The sequence below is a fragment of the Aspergillus foveolatus genome (genome assembly GCF_047715535.1).
Source record: "Aspergillus foveolatus strain CBS 279.81 unplaced genomic scaffold BDW70scaffold_27, whole genome shotgun sequence".
Lineage (NCBI taxonomy): Eukaryota > Fungi > Ascomycota > Eurotiomycetes > Eurotiales > Aspergillaceae > Aspergillus > Aspergillus foveolatus.
Window position 1 is genome coordinate 170,698 of NW_027396091.1, and position 16,365 is coordinate 187,062.

The window sequence follows — 16,365 nt, forward strand, 5'->3', positions numbered from 1 at the left end:
CGTGCCGACCCTGCGTGCATCAGCAAAGCGAATCGACAGACATCGAGAAAAACCATCTCGAACAGAATCGAGATAGGTAAATAAGGGTAGAATACAAACCAGACAGTCACACACGAAGGCCAACATCCTGGGCTGGCTATTCAAGCCTCAGAATCAACCTGTATCGATGCTGTCTGGGTAAGCTAGGTAGACCAACGCCCTCGGCAGAACTGATAAAACATGGACCCCCAGGCTTGAACGCAGACTTTTTCATACCCGTGCAAAATCCAACACCATAACGAAAGGGTATCTGATGCTAACGTAAAATACATGATCCACAATATAGAGAAATGGAACGACATCAACACGTATGCCACCACTTAAATGCTAGATTTAGCTGATCGCGATGAGCCCTTTCTCGCGCATTATGAGGTCCTTGTCCATGTCGGACTGTGTCTTATATCCGCCAAGTTTGAGTGCTTCATCATTGCTGATGGAGGATGGAATGTTCTCTAGCTCGGGACGAAGTCGCTTCAGCCGAGCAGCTCGGTCTTTTGACGCTTGCTTCTTCTTCTGCATTTTCGTCAATTTCTCCTTGGGCTCCTTTGTCTCCTTGGCCTTTCTACCGCCTGATGAAGGCTTTGCCGGGAGAGGATGAGTCTCTGACGGAGGCGGCGGCGGTGCAGGCTGATTCGGAGGCGGAGGACTGTAAGGAGGTGGTGGCGGCGTGGGTGGTTTGCGATATTGAGCAAACCTGGGGTCGTTTTCGAAAACCTCACGAAGCTGCCATCGAAGCTCTGTGTACTCATCAAAATTCGCCGCAATGATGGCACCCAAGATGCTTTCGTTGGTCTTCCCAGATATCGCCGCGGAAACCAGCCGGTCCTTGAGTAACCGGAATGCCTCTGCGAAGGACTTGAAGATCAACGCAATTTCACGAGTGCCGCCAGATATGTCATTATCGGGATTGTTTGGGTCCTCAATAGAGAGACGGGGCCCATTGTTAGCTTTGTAGACCCCATAAACCCTCTGTATTTCTGAGTCAGCGGATGCGTGGTGCGCCAAAACGGATGGATCACTCACTTTGTTAAAGTAGCCAGGAGGATTCATACGAATTCCAACAGTTTCGTAGTCAAAATTATTACCGTAGAACTGGAAAAAATCCATAAGGACACTACCCAGGTTCGGATAGAGGTTACCATGGGGCATGTGTTGCAGAAGGCTGGTAACAAGACAGGTAATAGAAAAACCTCCCAAGCCACCGGTGGGAACCTCATTGAGACCCCTTAGAAGAAGAAATTGTTTTATCACCGACACAATAACAGGCATGGCAGGGTACTCTGACTTCCATTGCTGAAACGTCCTGTTTGCTATAAGCCCGCTGTCGTTGTCAAATGATAAATCCACCTTCAGCCCCGTCAACTTATCCACAAACTTCAGAATCGGAACCCGAGCATGTGCAATTGTTTCAACCGAGCCGGGAACGGCAATATTCTGATTTTTGAGGAAGGCAGAAAATGCATAGATCTGTCCCTTTCTCTCACCGAACGTCTTGACGCCGGTGCGCCTGAAACTAGTGGAGAGGAGGACAAGATCGATATCGGCATTGGGAAGATACAGCCCAGAGGCGAACGAGCCGAATGCATGGATTTCCACACCATAATAGCGACTCTGAAAGGCGGCCTGGAGCCTCGCCACTAGATCTTGCCGCACAATATGCTCGTACCTTACAGGTTTTACCCAGTGGTAAAAGCTCAAAATCTCATCATGGAGCCTGCAAAAGTTAGGTCACTTAGTTAAAGTGGTTGAGCATTGAACATACCTTGTGCCCAGATGTAGAGTTGGCGGCATTAGACTCAACCAAGGAGTTCCCGTTTCAGAAGGGCGCAGTTTCCATTCATTGATGATCGAACCATCGTTGTAGTACCGACATACCGGTTTTCCGCCCATCTTCGCTGGTCCCTTTATCTCGTCGTCATGCGTTCGCTTCCGGTTTCCGAGTGCTGGATCGCCTCCTTCCAAATGACGCCTGGGTCCCTTTGGTGCATTCTCTGGTGCTTTATCCGTTTCGTCATCGTCTACCAGACCAGCTAAAGAAATAAAATCCTCATTTGAGACCACAGCGTCCGTCTTCGCAGGCTGCGCACTAACTGCAAGACGGGCTTTCCGAATTAATTTCACCACGTCTATCTTTTTGGTTTGGCTTTCATCCGGAGGCGGTAGTGCAGTGTACGGATCGGGGTTGGACCATTTTGGCACAGGTTTAGACTCGACAGGGGCATCTGCAGTGGATGTGTTGTTCTCTAATGCGCGTTTCTTGCGTGGGTGTGATTCCTCATCGTCCGACGACACGTCCATTTCCGCTTCCTCGCTATCGCTCAGATTCTCAATTCGAGCAAATTTCATCGCCGGCTTTTCATTCCCGGCCTCAGGCGCGATGAACTGCTCGGGAGTCACCTCCCGCCGCGACCTCAAGAGCGGCCGTTCGGACGTACCGGGGCGCTGATAGCGAAAAGTAAATTCATGCCTGGGGTGTGACGGCCGGTGGTTACCGCCTCGGAACTCAAAAGCCGGCGGTGGCATCGCGGACTAATATGCAGGGAGTTAGATGTAAAACCAGAAGGATCACGGAAACATAGATATGAAAGTGTCACACGGAGTGGATGGAATCTCATGTGGGAGAAATCGCGACTGCCGGTTTTTGCTATTTTTGCGGCAGAAAATTGACTTCGGGAAAGGCGGTGAATGGTGGACAGCGCGATTTCCCCGCCATATTCCTTTTAACGCAGCGCATCTTACACGGTCAGTTCACAGTAGTGACTCGAGCTTTTTGGCATACATTAACTCTTAGCTCCCGCAGAATGCCATGGCTTGGTGAATTTATCTGCTACATGATTCCGCCAACCCTGCTTCTAGTCGCTGGATTAACGACTTGTCTACTGCCATCTCGGCAAAGCTGGCTCGCCCTGTAGCCCATTCAAGCCACTCTTCGGCCCTAGAACCACTCTCCGCACGAAGAAGGCCCACGCTTACATCGATCAGTAGTGGCCTCTTCTCGCAATGCCAGAACACAGAAGCTCCACATCGGCTACAGAATTCTCGGTAGATTTGGGGAGAACTCTCATAACGCTTCATTGTACCGGCGCCGAAAGCTAGTTCTGAATTCTGCGCGGTCAGAATGTTGGATTTCGGAACAAAGGCCCAGGTTTGGATAGGGACACCGCTGGCGAGGCGACATGTTCGACAGGCGCAAGTTCCCGCTAGGTACTTTGTCTTCCCGGCGCATAGCCACCACTTGACATCCTCCTCGTTTTCCGCAGAGGCTTCTGAATGGTATGGGACGATGATATCCGGCCAATGGGACCATGGTTTCTCGGAAGCTGAGTCCGGTCGAGTTATATAAAACTCTATACCTCCGCAGTGACACCCAGCCAGAAGTCGAGTGTGATCTGTTTCGGTCTTCGCAGCTGCAGTTTGACGGTTAGATTGGGAGACCCAGCATGACACATCTGCTTTGCCGACGACCCCAGGCAGGTAATATGACAGGCCGCCGTCTTGGGTATCGCCAACGGCCCAGTGCTGGATACTCTCAGTCTGTGGTGGGCTATCCACTAGCCCTGACGCGACAAGAAAGCGCCCCGTATGTATAGCATGGGCAAAGACATGCGAACCGCAGGTCCCACAAAAGTAACGACTCAGCAAGTCTGACTGTCGATATATCTCAAGATTCTCAAGCCGTGGCTCCTTTTGGAGGAGGTAGTAAGAAGCATAAATCTGCCCGGAAACCGTCCGACATGCCGTACAGTGGCAGAGGTTCAGTGCGTTGTTGGTCGGCTCGAGCAGCACCTGCTGTGTCACTTGGGCACATAGACAGGATATGAGGTGCTCCATTTCGCCTTCCTCAATAGGGTGAAGACTAGCAAATACGTAGTATTTAGTCTCGAATCCGTTTACTTGGGCTTAGATGCCCATTAGTGACACAGCCTAGCCAACAGCAACGGACATACCACTCTGGACCTCGAAATTAACCCTTTCAACGCCTCCTACACGGCCGTAAGTACAACCGCTCAGTAAACTGACCGCTCCTGTTGGCTTCAATAAAGATAGTGATCCGCCTTCTTGCAGAAATCTGCTCACGTTTCGATCCGGCGCGGAAGTGTCGCAGGGGCCTAGGCAACCTATAAATACCCGTCCCTGCACCGCGCTACTCTTTCTTTCTCCAACACCTTTGATTCCACCTCACAAATCTCACGAAAGTGACCACGATCTCGAATCCTGAGAATCCTTCTCTTAATAACTACTACGTTTAAAATGGGTAAGTGCCTGGTTGCTGTTCTACTCCTGCTGTTCTGTTTTCTGTTTTGCTTCGCTGGCGGGGTATTGGCGGGGTTGATATCCTGATCCCTGTCAGTGCTGTCACTGCTGTCAGTGCCCGGACTATGTGTCCAATTCTTGCACGAATGAAAAGACCATATCAGATCAGACCGGATTTCGACCTCCGAAAAATATATGATACTAATACTGTGTTTACGTAGCTCACGGTTGCTCCTGCGGTGCTTCTTGCCAGTGCCCTGCCGGCCAGTGCAACTGCCCGGTATCTACTCCCCTCCTGCGCGCTGATTGTCCAATCGCTGATGGGTATATGTCCCTTTACAGAAGAACTAAATCTCGACTGCTCTTTGAGGTCACGATGGTCAGCGATGAGAGGGGTGCGAAATAAGAGACGATGACGAAGTATGAATGGGGTGGATGATAGTGCCTTCGATGATTTTGTTCATAGCGCAGAAGACGATAGAATGCTATCGGATCATTGTTCCAGCAACTGTTCTTTGGCTGCTATGGCTTCAATTCGCAACAGTAGACCCGTTAGTTCCCCCTCGGTGTATACTCGGCGCAGGACTCCGTGGTCTGATCCCACTTGTTCATTAATCAGCGCCAAACAAAGCAGCAGCCACCGCTCTAATCCACATTCATCCTCCAAGACTTCTCCCACGCAGTAGGCTAGTCTACCAGTTAGTCAGATCCTTTATCGTATCCCCGATCATCGCTTGCGGCTGCCGCGGGTTTCCAAGAGCAGAGCAGTGGGCACTGCGCCATTATCGCTAATGCAGGAAATACTTCATAGCTCCATCCTACCCCACCATGGCCAGGGCACCAGTTGCACCTGAAACTTCATTGTGGTGCCCAGGACCCTTCTTGGGCGCTGAGGCATTTTCGCCTTTCGCAGTTCAGTATGGATACCGACAATATCGCCAAGACGAGAGGCTGTGAGCTGCGCGGGCTGATAAGGCTTTGAGAAACAGGTCGCAAACCAGGTCGCAAAGATCGAAATGCCTGAGCTCAAGCTCCCGAGATCGACTCCAGGTGACCGTGTCTGGTGCTGGTCATGGCAAGGCAATCTCACCAATAGTATCTATCCAGGAAACTACTCTGTCGAAGGACTGGAGATAAGATGGTGCCCCGTGCAGCAACAATGCATACAGTGCGATGTTAAGGCGCTTGTTTACCTTGCTCAGGACTCCCAACCAAACACCGAATGCGACTAGCAGTGCTCCCCACTTAAGTAATAGGATATCGTAAATACTGAATCGCAAGAAACCTTCTTCTTACTACTAGCCTTACTTTCGGGCTTTACGTATGGGGCTTTGAACTTATGGAGTATGGAGGGAGCGTGGCATGACATGGACCTATACAGCACTCAGGCTTCCTCTGCATGGAGATCGGAGGAGAGCTAGGTCTCTTTCGACGGAGAGGAAGATCTTCTTGCTGTTTTCCTTGATTCAGAATCGTTCAACCTGGACATCGTATCGCATCTGCATGCAATAACCCAGGCACCTGAACCCCCACATCTTACCTACTACGCCGAGGCATTCATACAACCTTCCAGCAGTTAAGCCCCTCCCTCCTGGACTACACCAACAGCGATATGGACACCGCGTTAAGTTTCAGCATGACCTGGTTTTGGCTTGATCGGCAAATCGTAGCAGGGCGTCAAAAGAAAACAAATCGGATGGTAACTGGGGCCTTGCTCTTGTTACTATTGGGGGGACGTCTTGCCCGCCAACACACCACCCACACCTACTGCACCACATGGATTCTTACAGACTGTTCGGTGTCCACTATGCTCCACTGCCAGACGCAGTATGCTGAGCCTGTCCAGTCAGAGCACTAAGGGTAAGCTGCGTAAGTCGTAACTGTGCATGTGCAGGCTGCAGTATCGGCGGGCGTGGGCGTGGGCGTGGGCGTGGGTGAAAAGAGGGCTGCCATACTGAGGTGAGGTCAGTGTCAGATGTTACAGACGTACTCTTAGTGAGGGGAAGTAGTGTAGTGTAGCAATCCTAGTCCAGGACAGCCAGGAAGAAGAGGTATATAAGGAGCCTCGTCCCCAAGGTTCTCTTCTCTTCCCTATCCATCTGCATCCTATCGCGACTTCCCCATCCAATCAATCAACCAACCAACCAACCATCTTCTACCGGTTAATTTACCAACCAACACCATCAACATGTCTCCCTGCACCTGCAACTGCTGCTCCGGCGAGTGCAACTCCTGCTCTTGCAGCTCTTGCAAGGTCTGTCTACCTGTCTTCCCACCTGACTCCCAGCCTTACCTGCTAACGTCACCTTATAGCACTAAATTCGCCAACCAGTTAGGGTCCGAGCGAGCATCTCTCCCGTCAATTAATACCTCAAGGTCAATACTGAATGCCCGGCGATGACAACTGACATGACAAGGGGCATTCATGGTTTCTGGTCTGGTCCGGTAGAGGTCGAGGATGTTTGTTTTGGACGCTGGGGCTTCTGATTCTTCAGGCACCTTCTGTGCCTCGTTTGTTTATGAGTAGATTATTTGAATCGAGGAATGAGATACGTGCACCTGCATTAGCTTCTTCTGGGGAGTATTGTCTTCGTAAGTTTTCGTGTGGGTCGTGACCGGGGTGTAGTCCGCACCTGAACTCGGCGTTTAGTTGGTGAGCTGCCTAGTCGCTTGAGATGAATTGTTTTCAAGAGAGCTCGAACAAAGGCTGTATGCATTCAATATAGCAGTAGTAACATGCTTGTGTATTCTAGATCTATGTTATCACAGCTCATCCTTTGCCCTAGGAGCCACATTGCCCGGCTCCTCGCCGCCAGCACAAACAGCCGGTGTAGTAACAAGCATTGAATAGACACACTTTTCATCCTCAGCAACCTTCAGGATCTCGTTATCCTCGCCACAGTCTAAAATAACAGTCGTTGAGCGTGCAGGTCCATTCCAGCACCCCTGGCCATTCTTATACTCCAACGAGGTCTTCTGCACCTGGATGATTTCACCCGTTTCATTGACCTCATCAACGCTGACGGATCCGATGCGCTCGAACCTGCCCATCCGCGAGGACGAGCCGCCTTTCTTGGGGATCTGCTTCGTTTGGTCAAGGAAACAGTGCTCGTAGGTGTACTCGCCGGCGTCTTTCTGGATACAAACGCCTTTGAGGGCGCGGAAGATGGAAGCAGTGCCGTAGTCTGTTTCAAGATCGGCCTCTTCTTTCTTGAGCTTGTTCTTTGCGTCGTTGAGGTCCTTTTCTGCTGATTTGAGGGCGTCGCGGGCCTCTGTGACGGCCTTCGACTCGGACGCTGAGTCTTTATCCTTGGGAGGTAGGATGCCGCTGCTTTCGAGGAAGCTTGTGAGCGAGTTGAATTTGTCTTCTAGGAATGTAACAAGAGACGGGGGAAAGTAGGCCGCAAGTTTGTAAACTGATACCGTCAGCAATCGTCCAGAAAAAAACGAAGGTCAACATACCCATATCAGGTTCATCGTCGCCCTCGTTCTCCCATTGCTCCCAGTTAATACCTGATTCCTCGCTGTCGGGCTGAGAAATAGCTTCCCAGTCGCGATCACGCGCACTGTTGAAAACAGTGTCCGCAAGTCCACGAGCTGCGTAATCCTCCCAGCTGCGCACAGCGCGCTTAACTCCCTCATCATTGAAGTTCGGGTTATACTCGACTTTGAACTTAGACAAAATTTCCTCAAGCTCTTGTACACGCGATCGGATCTCATCCCGCTCCTTGCGGACATCTACCAATGCACTCCGAAGTTCATCCACACGGCTTTTGGCCAGACCGGCCAACACATTCACTTTGCCCGTCTTCTTTCCCTTCACAACCTTGCTCTCTTCCTTTTTCTTTACCTCCTCAAGATCAGCCTCAAGGGCCTTCAACCTTACCTCCTTACCCTCAATATCAGTCTTTAGCGCTGCAATCCGATCCTCAAGTTCCTTTTGCTGCCTACCCGCATCAACAAGTAGTTCCCTCTTCTTCTTCAGAGCAGCCGTCATAGACTTCTGCCTCTTCTCCTCCTTCCTGCGCCACTCCTTCCCAATTTCCTTGCACTTGTCATCGCATTTCTTGCCCCCAACACGGGCCCACTCGTCGCTCCCATCGCAGCAAAGCTCATAATCGCAGATGCCGTCATTCACCCGCTGGAAGGGAATATACGATGGTTTATGTCCCTTGTTCTTACAGTAGAAGCCCGGAAGAGCCGCCTTGAATCCATCACCACTGTGGCCCTGCAGATGGGCGACATCCAACGGGGTGTTTCCGGACAGGTGAGCACACGCCGCGGTGCCAGGTTCATCACTACCATCCGGACAGTCGCAGAAATCGTCGTTTACTGCGGAGAAGGGAATTTGGACAGCGGGGTGGGAGATGCAAGAGAAGGTCGTGGTGTCTTTGTAGAACTGGGCAACTGGGCGATGTTAGTCTATATGCTGGCAATCACCATTGAAGCTCATAGAACTCCGTCGGGCCCTCCATGACCAGCAAGTCTATGAGTTAAGCGAAGTACTCACATTCCGGCCCAACTCCGCGGGGTCGTGCGGAATCATCTCCAGCAGCCACCAGCGTGCTCGACGCTGCTAAGCTCACAAGTAAGAGCGATTTCTGAGAGACAATCATCGTAGTTGCATTGAGCTTCCTTTCCTCAGCATCAGAACGGGTAAGTCAAATTCCGGGTGAACGATATACTCCACCAACAATGGCAAGTGCGGAGATGCTCGACAGCCCTAGCTTCTGTTCCAAGTTCTGGCCAGCTGTTGACACCTTGGAGACGCCAATCTGGGGATCGGGGAACTATGCGCTTAGTCATCCACTCATCCCGCAAGCAGTGGCAAGCCACCTGAGAGATCGGAAGAAATGACACCCTAACTACGCAGCGTCAAGTCTGATATAAATAGTCTCTGCAAATATGGGTAACGACGGTGGCAGGTGAGTCGCTTAGTGCAGCCATAATTGTAAAATCATTAACAAATCCCAGCATCCCAACCCGCCGCGAACTCGTCCGCGAAGCCGCCCGCACCCCCAGCACAGCACAACTCAAAGAAACACAGCGCGAGCTTCAAACACATTTCTGGACCACCTGCCCTCTCTCGCACAAGCCTCTCCAGCGCCCGGTCGTCTCTGACTGTGCTGGAAACTTGTACAACAAAGATGCAATTCTGAAATTCCTCTTGCCCGGCGAGGACGTCGTCGAGGGAATCAGCTCCAAGGCCGACTGTGAGGAGATTCTCGCGGGACGAGTCAAGGGGCTTCGGGATGTCGTGGAATTGAAGTTCGAGGTTGATACTGAGCGGGAGGATAACTCGGTCGCTAAAGGGAATGGGGAAAGGAAGAGTGAGGGCTGGATCTGTCCTGTTACGGCGAAACAGTTGGGGCCAAGCGTCAAGGCGGTTTACATTGTCCCATGTGGGCATGTGTTCTCTGAGGAGGCGGTTCGGCAACTGAAGCAGGATAAGTGCTTACAGGTGTGTCTTCGTCTGTATCTCCCACCTTCAAGTGGTCCAAGAGACTAACAGTCAACAGTGCAACGAACCCTATACAGAAGAAAACATCATCCCCATTCTTCCCACAAAAGAAGACGACAAGCAGCGCCTTATTGACCGATCGAAGCGTTTAGCCGATCAACACCTCACCCACTCGTTAAAAAAAGCCCCTGGCTCAAAAAAGCGCAAGAACAAGGGCAATTCCGATGCGGACGTACCCCCCACAACGGCAGCCGAGAGCAATGCTGCCAGCAGAGAGTCATCGTCGAAGGCTACGCTTTCGAAGAATCCGCCATCAGCATCAGCAAGCCGAAGCAACACGTCCACGCCGACGCCGTCTGCACCAAACGGGATTAAGAACGCAGCTACGGCAATGCTGACCGCGCGGGTTTTGGAGGAAGAAAATGAAAAGAAGAAGCGGCGCAAGTTGATGGGGACGAACGACAATATCAGCAATCTCTTCACGAAGGACTCCAAAGACACACAGTTTAAAAACACAGATTTCATGACGAGGGGTTACTCTTTGCCTGCTACGAGGAAATGATACCGTTATATTTTATGGCGTTCGGGTTGGTAGTTGAAGTTCAGATTGGTCTACAAGGGTTATTTGATATTCTTTTTAAATCGCGCGAATATAGATCTACATATTACCATTCATGGCTTGAAAGATGCTTCAACTATTGTACAAAAATCAATCATAAAAATGACATGCTGCAAGAACTGAACTGCACAGAGACTTCGTAGTGACATGGTATCACTCAGCAAGACCCCTTCTACGAAGTTCAGAATCAATAAGCTTCTTCCGCCCAAGCTCCTCATCCTTGTGCCAAGGCTTCTGTCTCTTCGCAAAGATCTTGACGTTAGGTAAACTCTGGAGAGTGTCGTTGGCTAGGAGATGTTCTACAATTTTCTTGGGCTTAGGTGCCGTCTCCTTGAGAACGTGGGCCATGACCTGCTTAACAGAGGATATCGACTCGATGGCAGGATCGGGGAAGTAGTGGCCGGAGAGTTGGGAGAATCGTTTCAGGAACTGTCGAATAGCTTAGTTAGTATAATCCAACAGTACAGGATTAGAATAGGATAGACTTACAGCGAACTTCATCGCCGGATCGGACAGTGACAGGGTCAAGTAGCCCTTATCATGAACATCCTTATTCTCCGCGAACGAAGTTTCTTTAGCCCTTGCGGGAGAGTCGTTCACGGACTCTTCAGCCTCGGTGGACTCAGTGGACTCAGTCGTCTCAGCTGGCTCCGCTTCCTGAGCCCCAATCTGCTTGAAGACGAAGAGGAGCGCATCCTCTGCTTCCTTGTTCGGGTACTCTAGGGCGGAGTCCCATGAAGCCTTCGGTCGGATCTTGCAATCCTGGATCATCTTCAGAATTGGCTCCTCGTGTTCGACGACTTCGCAGACGCTGGCTAGGGGCTTGTTCAGCGAGTGCATCAAACAGAGTTCAACCGCGGTTTGATGAGCAGCCAGGGCCAAGTCGTCAGGCTTTGTAAGGCGGCGATTCGCGGAAAAGCTGCATATATTAGTCTCTCATCTTGATGAAACCATTCAGGATTATGAAAAGAGAAAAGGACATACGAAGTGTAGGCATCCTCGGTCTTCGGGGGGAGATCATTCCACCTCCCCAAGTGTCCAACACGATCAAGACCCTCCCAGGTCGTCGCAGGCACATATTCGCCTGAAATAGCATCTTCAGCAACATCTGCCGAAGCGGTATCCTCCGCAGTAGCAACCTGGTTCTCAGCCGAAGTGCCTTGGTCTCCCTCCGATTCCCCTTGCTGCATCGGCGCTTGACCGGCCCTCTTGAACTTTCTCTCAAAAACACCTTCGCCGCCATACGGATCCTTCAGACCGGGAGGGTTATCGGTACCCCAAAGCTTCCGGCGCACGCGTTCGGTGATCGGGGTGCTGTCATCGGAAGCATGGCGAAGAAATTGACGGGCGACGAAAGGGCGGGGGCGCGCTTCTTGTCTGCAGGTTGAGCAGACGTATCGAGTCCTGGATCCCTGGAGCGGAGCAGCCGCCTCCAGGTTCAACAATCGCAGTGAGGAACGCATGGTTGCGATGTTGAGATCTTGCCTATAACTTGCACGCCTGGGAAAAGTTGTCACGGAAGCCGAAAAGCGGAGCACGTGACCCATACTTATGTTCTTGGCACTGTGTACTATTTCCGCAGTTTTTATAGTTCTGCAGAATTATTTTACAGAGAAAACTGGTAATCAAAATTTTCGATATTACTATGCAGAGGTATCTGACGCTAAAACCATTATATAGACAGGTGGCAGATTTACTCCCGAACAAACATGCCGGCCATACCCATGCCAGTTCCAATACACATACTAACAACACCGATTTCCTGGCCGGTGCGCTCAAGCTCAGGTAACAGGGTCGCTACCTGTCTGGCTCCAGTGGCACCAAGAGGGTGACCGATCGCAATGGCACCACCCTTGGGGTTAATCTTGGCCTCATCAATACCCAACTTACGAGCACAGTAAAGAGCCTGGGAGGCGAAAGCCTCGTTGAGCTCCCAAATCCCAACGTCCGAAACATTAACGTCGAGCATCTGAAGTAGCTTAGGAATGGCAACTGCGGGGCCAACACCCATCTCATCAGGGGCACAACCGGCGACGGCTGTGCCGACCCAGCGGGCCTTGATGGACGAAGTCAGGCCGAGTTCCGTGGCAGTAGACCGACGCATCAACAGGGCAGCGGCAGCACCATCGCTAACCTGGGAGCTGTTTCCGGCAGTGCTGGAGCCAGTTTCAGAGAAAGCCGGCTTCAAAGAGGCCATCTTCTCGACAGAAATGTTGGCGCGAACACCGTCATCTTTAGTGACAGTTATCTCCGTAGGCGGGGCATCAGGGTTCTGAGCATCGTAGGAAAGAGTCTTTACGGGGACGATCTCCGAGTCGAATAGTCCAGCATTTTGCGCAGCCGCAGCCTTCTTGTGCGAGTTGGCAGCGAACGCGTCCTGGTCCTCCCTGCTGATACCGTACCGAGAAGCAACGTTCTCAGAGGTAATTCCCATAGGCATGATACAGTCCCTCGAGTCCTTTGAGGGCGATTCCTTGAGCTCAGGCCACAGAACAGTGGGGATAGCGCGTGAGCCGTAGTTTCTGGTCATCGATTCCATTCCTCCACCAACACCAATGTTGAGAGCCCCTGCCCGAATGCTGTTTCCAATCGTTGAAATAGCAGCCAGACCAGATGAACATTGCCGGTTGATTGTGTGGAAGGGGACGCTGTGAGGGAAACCGGCGTGGATCTGGGCCATTCGGCCCGCTTTCGCGCCTCCGAGTTCTTGAAGCACGGAGCCGATGCACACATCCTCGATCAGAGCGGGGTCAAGATTGGGGTTGGCCTCCAGCGTCGCGCGTAAAACATGAGCGAGAAGCTCTTCCGGATAAGCATCCTTAAAACCGCCCTTCTTTGCACGAGTGACGGGAGTGCGGAGAGATGAGAGGATAACGATGTCCGAAGGAGATTTTTGGAGGACCTGGCGAAGGCCGCGGGGGATTGGAGAGGCCATTATAAATGGATAATCTTCGACTCAGGTAATCTCTGTTCTGCCTTCGCTAGATAGTCAGACATAATGCACGTAAATAACCATGCTCTGAAATCTGGTACTCACAGGGGAATAACCGAGAATCGCCAACAAGACAATCCAAGTCACGAACGCCTCACTGGGAATACGGCGGTCAAGAAACTTACAAAAGACTGAAAATGAGCCGTCCGTCTGGACTTCGGGAGCTTGGGTCCATTCTTAAAAGGCCAGGGCCATCCCCCAATGTAATTGCCATCGAACTGCCGGCAATGAAGATCGGCTAAGGGCTCTGCCGCCACTACGCCGAGACATTGGGGGAGATGTGGGGGAAGAGTCAAGACTGGCTGTCGGTCCGAATCGAGGCCCTAAATAGGTCTAAGCCGATATTTGAGAGAACGTCATGTATGTGGTTATTATTATTATTGTCCCAGAAAACGGGTGCTGAAATCAAAATATCTCTCCAACTGTTAAGCACTTTTCAAAAACCGTGGTCCGCCGCGGGATCTCGAGGACTACAAAAGTAGCCAGTATACTCCGTAGCGTGAGCCGCATCACAGATCCGACATCAGATTATGTCAGCAACTTTCGGGAATGCTTCGGAAGAGCTCGGACTTCCCGACTCTATGAAGTACATAGTGAATTCTTAAGCTTATTGTAGTGGTTCGGAACAGTAAGCGAAGTGCCGAACGCTTTGCAATCTGAACCTGGAGGTCCTGGGGTGCTTAAATTATGTTAAAAACATCAAACGCTATGTCTTTGCTTATATTCATCAATAATAAGTGGCAAGACATGCCAAAGCTCCTGGTTCCCATCCGTAAATTAACAGACCAAACAGGACCGAACCCATAACGCCCATGCACCTGTGCCATGCATCCATAGAATTGCGCCAAACGATATGACAGAAGAACTCCGTTGAAACCTTTGAAAACCAGCAGGAATGTGACATGGAAAGTGAATCAGGACTTCACGATATCCTGCAGAATGTGGCTATAATGGCCAGGCACTCTATTTCGACATCTATCGCAATCGGCACGATAACCCATTGAGAATACCAGCTTTTTAACCGGCTTGATTGATCTGACTGAACTTGGCGTTTCAGTTGAGACAGACGTTGCATGATTTGGTGCCTTCGATCTTAGACAATGAATCGTGTCGATAACCTCAGGTGGTGACTCTGGAGTCGGTCCCTTCGATTTCGGGATGCTAGGATCAGTAGTGAATAGTGTTTCGGTAATTGGGTTTGGCTCCTCTGGTGATAAGCTGTCGGGCACATCCACATCCATTAATGCATCAGGGCCGTATGCACGCGGACAGTGCAAGACTCGTTGGTTCGCTGTAGTCGGATTGTCAAACAGCTCAATGTCGTCGGGTTCGCCTTCAAGCCCAGTAGGTTCCAAGGATGGAGATGCATATCCCTTCAGAGCCGTATGCGGGTCCTTGTCGCCTGTTGGCCAGTCCCTGCCCTGCTTGCGGGGGCTTCGTACGGGAAGTGGCCGGTGTTTCTAGAGTTCTGGTTAGCTTAGGAGTTGAGATAAAAAAAATCTTGTAGATTATGAACCTTGTTGTCTCTGGCGCTATCACCATTATGAACGGACAGTTCCTCCTGCTCTCGCTGCCGCTTGGCGGAGTAGCAGGCCATAATCAGGCTAATCGATGACTGCAAATATAATGAGTGTATTCGCTTGAGTTAACAAAAACAATATTACGACTCAACTGAGTCAAAGCATACAAAAATTGCAAATGACTGTGCTTGTGTAGTAAATACTAGATGGTCTGGGTTCGAAAGCCACATTTGAAGCTGGTCCAACTAATTAAAATACGGGCGGTCTAGCACAAAACAGGCAACCATGACTGGGGCCCGGGCACGGGTCCGGGGACCTAGTCGAAAGCTGCCATGTGGAGCCTGTAAGAGGTCATCATACCCTCAAAGGTCTAACACTTATAATAAGCTTACACCAATAGTGGTAACCCATTTTTGAAAGATGGCGCCGCTACAGTCAGGATTTGCGATCGTGACCCCGGCCTCACGGGGGTTGGGCTTCGCTCTTGCCCAGCACCTGCTCGCCCACACGAACCTACCAGTGGTTGCAACTGCACGGGCAGACTATCATGGAGTCCGAGACCAGTTACTTAAGAAGCTCAAGCATGCGTCAGACGCAGATAAGAGGCTCAGTGTCTTCCAAGTTGATGTGACCGGTATCTCTACAACATGGCTGCAGCGGTCCGACCCATTGACCCTGCTGATCGTTGTCAGATGAATCAAGCATATCCAAAATGGCTTCAGAAATCCGTGCACTCTACCCGGATACTCTCTTACGTCTGGCCATCACACTTCCTGGTGTGCTCCATGTTGAGAAATCACCGGCTCAGATTGATGTTCACCACGCACTGGAAAGTTTCAAGGTCAATGCTTTAGGACAAATGCTCCTTATGAAGCATTTATCGCCATTTCTACCAGGAAAGTCATCACCGCCGTTCGAAGACACCCAACAGTCCTCCAAGGTAAACAGGTTGCCGCGGTATCTGCCCTTACATGCAACCTATGCAATGATGGCAGCCCGAGTCGGGTCCATTTCTGATAACGCCTCCGGTGGATGGTACTCGTACCGCGCTAGCAAGGCGGCGGTTTTCCAATTAGCAAAAACATTCGACCTTTATCTGCAGTCTCGAAGCAAAGAGCGAGCTATGGCGATTGCGATGCATCCAGGAACCGTTCAGACAGACTTCACCCGGAATTACTGGAGTAAAAGGGCAATGTTTCAGCCCGAAGAATCAGCCGCATCCCTTGTAGAAGTTCTATGCACGTTGGGGAGTGGCGCAAACGAGGGTCGCGGTCGGTGCTGGGATTGGAAAGGCCAGGAGGTCATGCCATAAAGCGATTATGGGGCCATAGGTATTAAAAGGACCACTAGAGTACAGCCTCTGTTGCTACTTCTTCTCGAGGGCCAGGTTCTAACAGCGGTGTAGTCATACTAACCAGCACCCAGACGGGTTGTGGTCGAGTTCAAAGGCCGCCAGCCTTTGGCGAATAAATATAGTGAC

At 51.0% G+C, this 16,365-nt stretch overlaps 9 protein-coding genes across 9 annotated transcripts; 3 read left to right on the plus strand and 6 right to left on the minus strand.

Moving 5' to 3' along the window:
* Nucleotides 1-249: 249 nt before the first annotated feature.
* Nucleotides 250-2,562, minus strand: BDW70DRAFT_168451 (putative topoisomerase family protein TRF4; the record flags this gene model as incomplete). Its single annotated transcript, XM_073742473.1, has 3 exons — nucleotides 250-1,008; nucleotides 1,063-1,753; nucleotides 1,802-2,562. The coding sequence occupies 3 exons, from the start codon at nucleotides 2,560-2,562 to the stop codon at nucleotides 373-375; spliced, it is 2,088 nt and encodes a 695-aa protein (XP_073595550.1). The 3' UTR covers nucleotides 250-372.
* Nucleotides 2,563-2,852: 290 nt separating this feature from the next.
* Nucleotides 2,853-4,184, minus strand: BDW70DRAFT_137137 (GFA family protein). Its single transcript, XM_073736991.1, has one exon. The coding sequence runs from the start codon at nucleotides 3,868-3,870 to the stop codon at nucleotides 2,860-2,862; it is 1,011 nt and encodes a 336-aa protein (XP_073595551.1). The 5' UTR covers nucleotides 3,871-4,184; the 3' UTR covers nucleotides 2,853-2,859.
* Nucleotides 4,185-5,745: 1,561 nt separating this feature from the next.
* Nucleotides 5,746-6,247, plus strand: BDW70DRAFT_137144 (uncharacterized protein). The gene has a single exon (XM_073736992.1). The coding sequence runs from the start codon at nucleotides 5,906-5,908 to the stop codon at nucleotides 6,149-6,151; it is 246 nt and encodes an 81-aa protein (XP_073595552.1). The 5' UTR covers nucleotides 5,746-5,905; the 3' UTR covers nucleotides 6,152-6,247.
* A 660-nt stretch (nucleotides 6,248-6,907) lies between these two features.
* On the minus strand, nucleotides 6,908-9,017 carry BDW70DRAFT_57507 (putative protein kinase C substrate). Its single transcript, XM_073744310.1, has 3 exons — nucleotides 8,804-9,017; nucleotides 7,756-8,700; nucleotides 6,908-7,709 (listed from the first exon to the last, which is right to left on the minus strand). The coding sequence occupies exons 1-3, from the start codon at nucleotides 8,907-8,909 to the stop codon at nucleotides 7,057-7,059; spliced, it is 1,704 nt and encodes a 567-aa protein (XP_073595553.1). The 5' UTR covers nucleotides 8,910-9,017; the 3' UTR covers nucleotides 6,908-7,056.
* A 158-nt stretch (nucleotides 9,018-9,175) lies between these two features.
* BDW70DRAFT_137150 (uncharacterized protein) lies at nucleotides 9,176-10,426 on the plus strand. The gene is made up of 3 exons (XM_073736993.1): nucleotides 9,176-9,218; nucleotides 9,268-9,754; nucleotides 9,813-10,426. The coding sequence occupies exons 1-3, from the start codon at nucleotides 9,199-9,201 to the stop codon at nucleotides 10,314-10,316; spliced, it is 1,011 nt and encodes a 336-aa protein (XP_073595554.1). The 5' UTR covers nucleotides 9,176-9,198; the 3' UTR covers nucleotides 10,317-10,426.
* On the minus strand, nucleotides 10,422-11,876 carry BDW70DRAFT_57513 (mitochondrial 54S ribosomal mL50 protein). The gene is made up of 3 exons (XM_073744311.1): nucleotides 11,358-11,876; nucleotides 10,863-11,292; nucleotides 10,422-10,802 (listed from the first exon to the last, which is right to left on the minus strand). The coding sequence occupies exons 1-3, from the start codon at nucleotides 11,834-11,836 to the stop codon at nucleotides 10,527-10,529; spliced, it is 1,185 nt and encodes a 394-aa protein (XP_073595555.1). The 5' UTR covers nucleotides 11,837-11,876; the 3' UTR covers nucleotides 10,422-10,526.
* A 129-nt stretch (nucleotides 11,877-12,005) lies between these two features.
* BDW70DRAFT_137152 (thiolase family protein) lies at nucleotides 12,006-13,621 on the minus strand. Its single transcript, XM_073736994.1, has 2 exons — nucleotides 13,411-13,621; nucleotides 12,006-13,349 (listed from the first exon to the last, which is right to left on the minus strand). Exon 2 carries the CDS (start codon nucleotides 13,306-13,308, stop codon nucleotides 12,067-12,069), a length of 1,242 nt encoding a protein of 413 aa, XP_073595556.1. The 5' UTR covers nucleotides 13,309-13,349; nucleotides 13,411-13,621; the 3' UTR covers nucleotides 12,006-12,066.
* Nucleotides 13,622-14,033: 412 nt separating this feature from the next.
* On the minus strand, nucleotides 14,034-15,086 carry BDW70DRAFT_137153 (uncharacterized protein). The gene is made up of 2 exons (XM_073736995.1): nucleotides 14,882-15,086; nucleotides 14,034-14,825 (listed from the first exon to the last, which is right to left on the minus strand). Exons 1-2 carry the CDS (start codon nucleotides 14,960-14,962, stop codon nucleotides 14,280-14,282), a joined length of 627 nt encoding a protein of 208 aa, XP_073595557.1. The 5' UTR covers nucleotides 14,963-15,086; the 3' UTR covers nucleotides 14,034-14,279.
* Nucleotides 15,087-15,305: 219 nt separating this feature from the next.
* Nucleotides 15,306-16,355, plus strand: BDW70DRAFT_160429 (uncharacterized protein; the record flags this gene model as incomplete). The annotated part of the gene is made up of 3 exons (XM_073740845.1): nucleotides 15,306-15,519; nucleotides 15,578-16,185; nucleotides 16,311-16,355. 3 exons carry the CDS (start codon nucleotides 15,306-15,308, stop codon nucleotides 16,353-16,355), a joined length of 867 nt encoding a protein of 288 aa, XP_073595558.1.
* Between the last annotated feature and the right edge of the window lie 10 nt (nucleotides 16,356-16,365).

Bases quoted from the DNA above. Each gene is read 5' to 3' on its own strand.
- BDW70DRAFT_137137 (XM_073736991.1), bottom strand. From the start codon at position 3,870: ATGGAGCACCTCATATCCTGTCTATGTGCCCAAGTGACACAGCAGGTG.
- BDW70DRAFT_57507 (XM_073744310.1), bottom strand. From the start codon at position 8,909: ATGATTGTCTCTCAGAAATCGCTCTTACTTGTGAGCTTAGCAGCGTCG. The intron at 8,701-8,803 runs GTGAGTACTTCG...AACATCGCCCAG, and splicing joins CCGCGGAGTTGGGCCGGAAT to TTGCCCAGTTCTACAAAGAC. The intron at 7,710-7,755 runs GTATGTTGACCT...TGACGGTATCAG, and splicing joins CGACGATGAACCTGATATGG to TTTACAAACTTGCGGCCTAC.
- BDW70DRAFT_137150 (XM_073736993.1), top strand. From the start codon at position 9,199: ATGGGTAACGACGGTGGCAG. The intron at 9,219-9,267 runs GTGAGTCGCTTA...AACAAATCCCAG, and splicing joins ATGGGTAACGACGGTGGCAG to CATCCCAACCCGCCGCGAAC. The intron at 9,755-9,812 runs GTGTGTCTTCGT...AACAGTCAACAG, and splicing joins AGCAGGATAAGTGCTTACAG to TGCAACGAACCCTATACAGA.
- BDW70DRAFT_137152 (XM_073736994.1), bottom strand. From the start codon at position 13,308: ATGGCCTCTCCAATCCCCCGCGGCCTTCGCCAGGTCCTCCAAAAATCT.
- BDW70DRAFT_137153 (XM_073736995.1), bottom strand. From the start codon at position 14,962: ATGGCCTGCTACTCCGCCAAGCGGCAGCGAGAGCAGGAGGAACTGTCC. The intron at 14,826-14,881 runs GTTCATAATCTA...CCAGAACTCTAG, and splicing joins ATAGCGCCAGAGACAACAAG to AAACACCGGCCACTTCCCGT.
- BDW70DRAFT_137144 (XM_073736992.1), top strand. From the start codon at position 5,906: ATGGACACCGCGTTAAGTTTCAGCATGACCTGGTTTTGGCTTGATCGG.
- BDW70DRAFT_57513 (XM_073744311.1), bottom strand. From the start codon at position 11,836: ATGCGTTCCTCACTGCGATTGTTGAACCTGGAGGCGGCTGCTCCGCTC. The intron at 11,293-11,357 runs GTATGTCCTTTT...TAATATATGCAG, and splicing joins ACCGAGGATGCCTACACTTC to CTTTTCCGCGAATCGCCGCC. The intron at 10,803-10,862 runs GTAAGTCTATCC...GCTATTCGACAG, and splicing joins ATCCGGCGATGAAGTTCGCT to TTCCTGAAACGATTCTCCCA.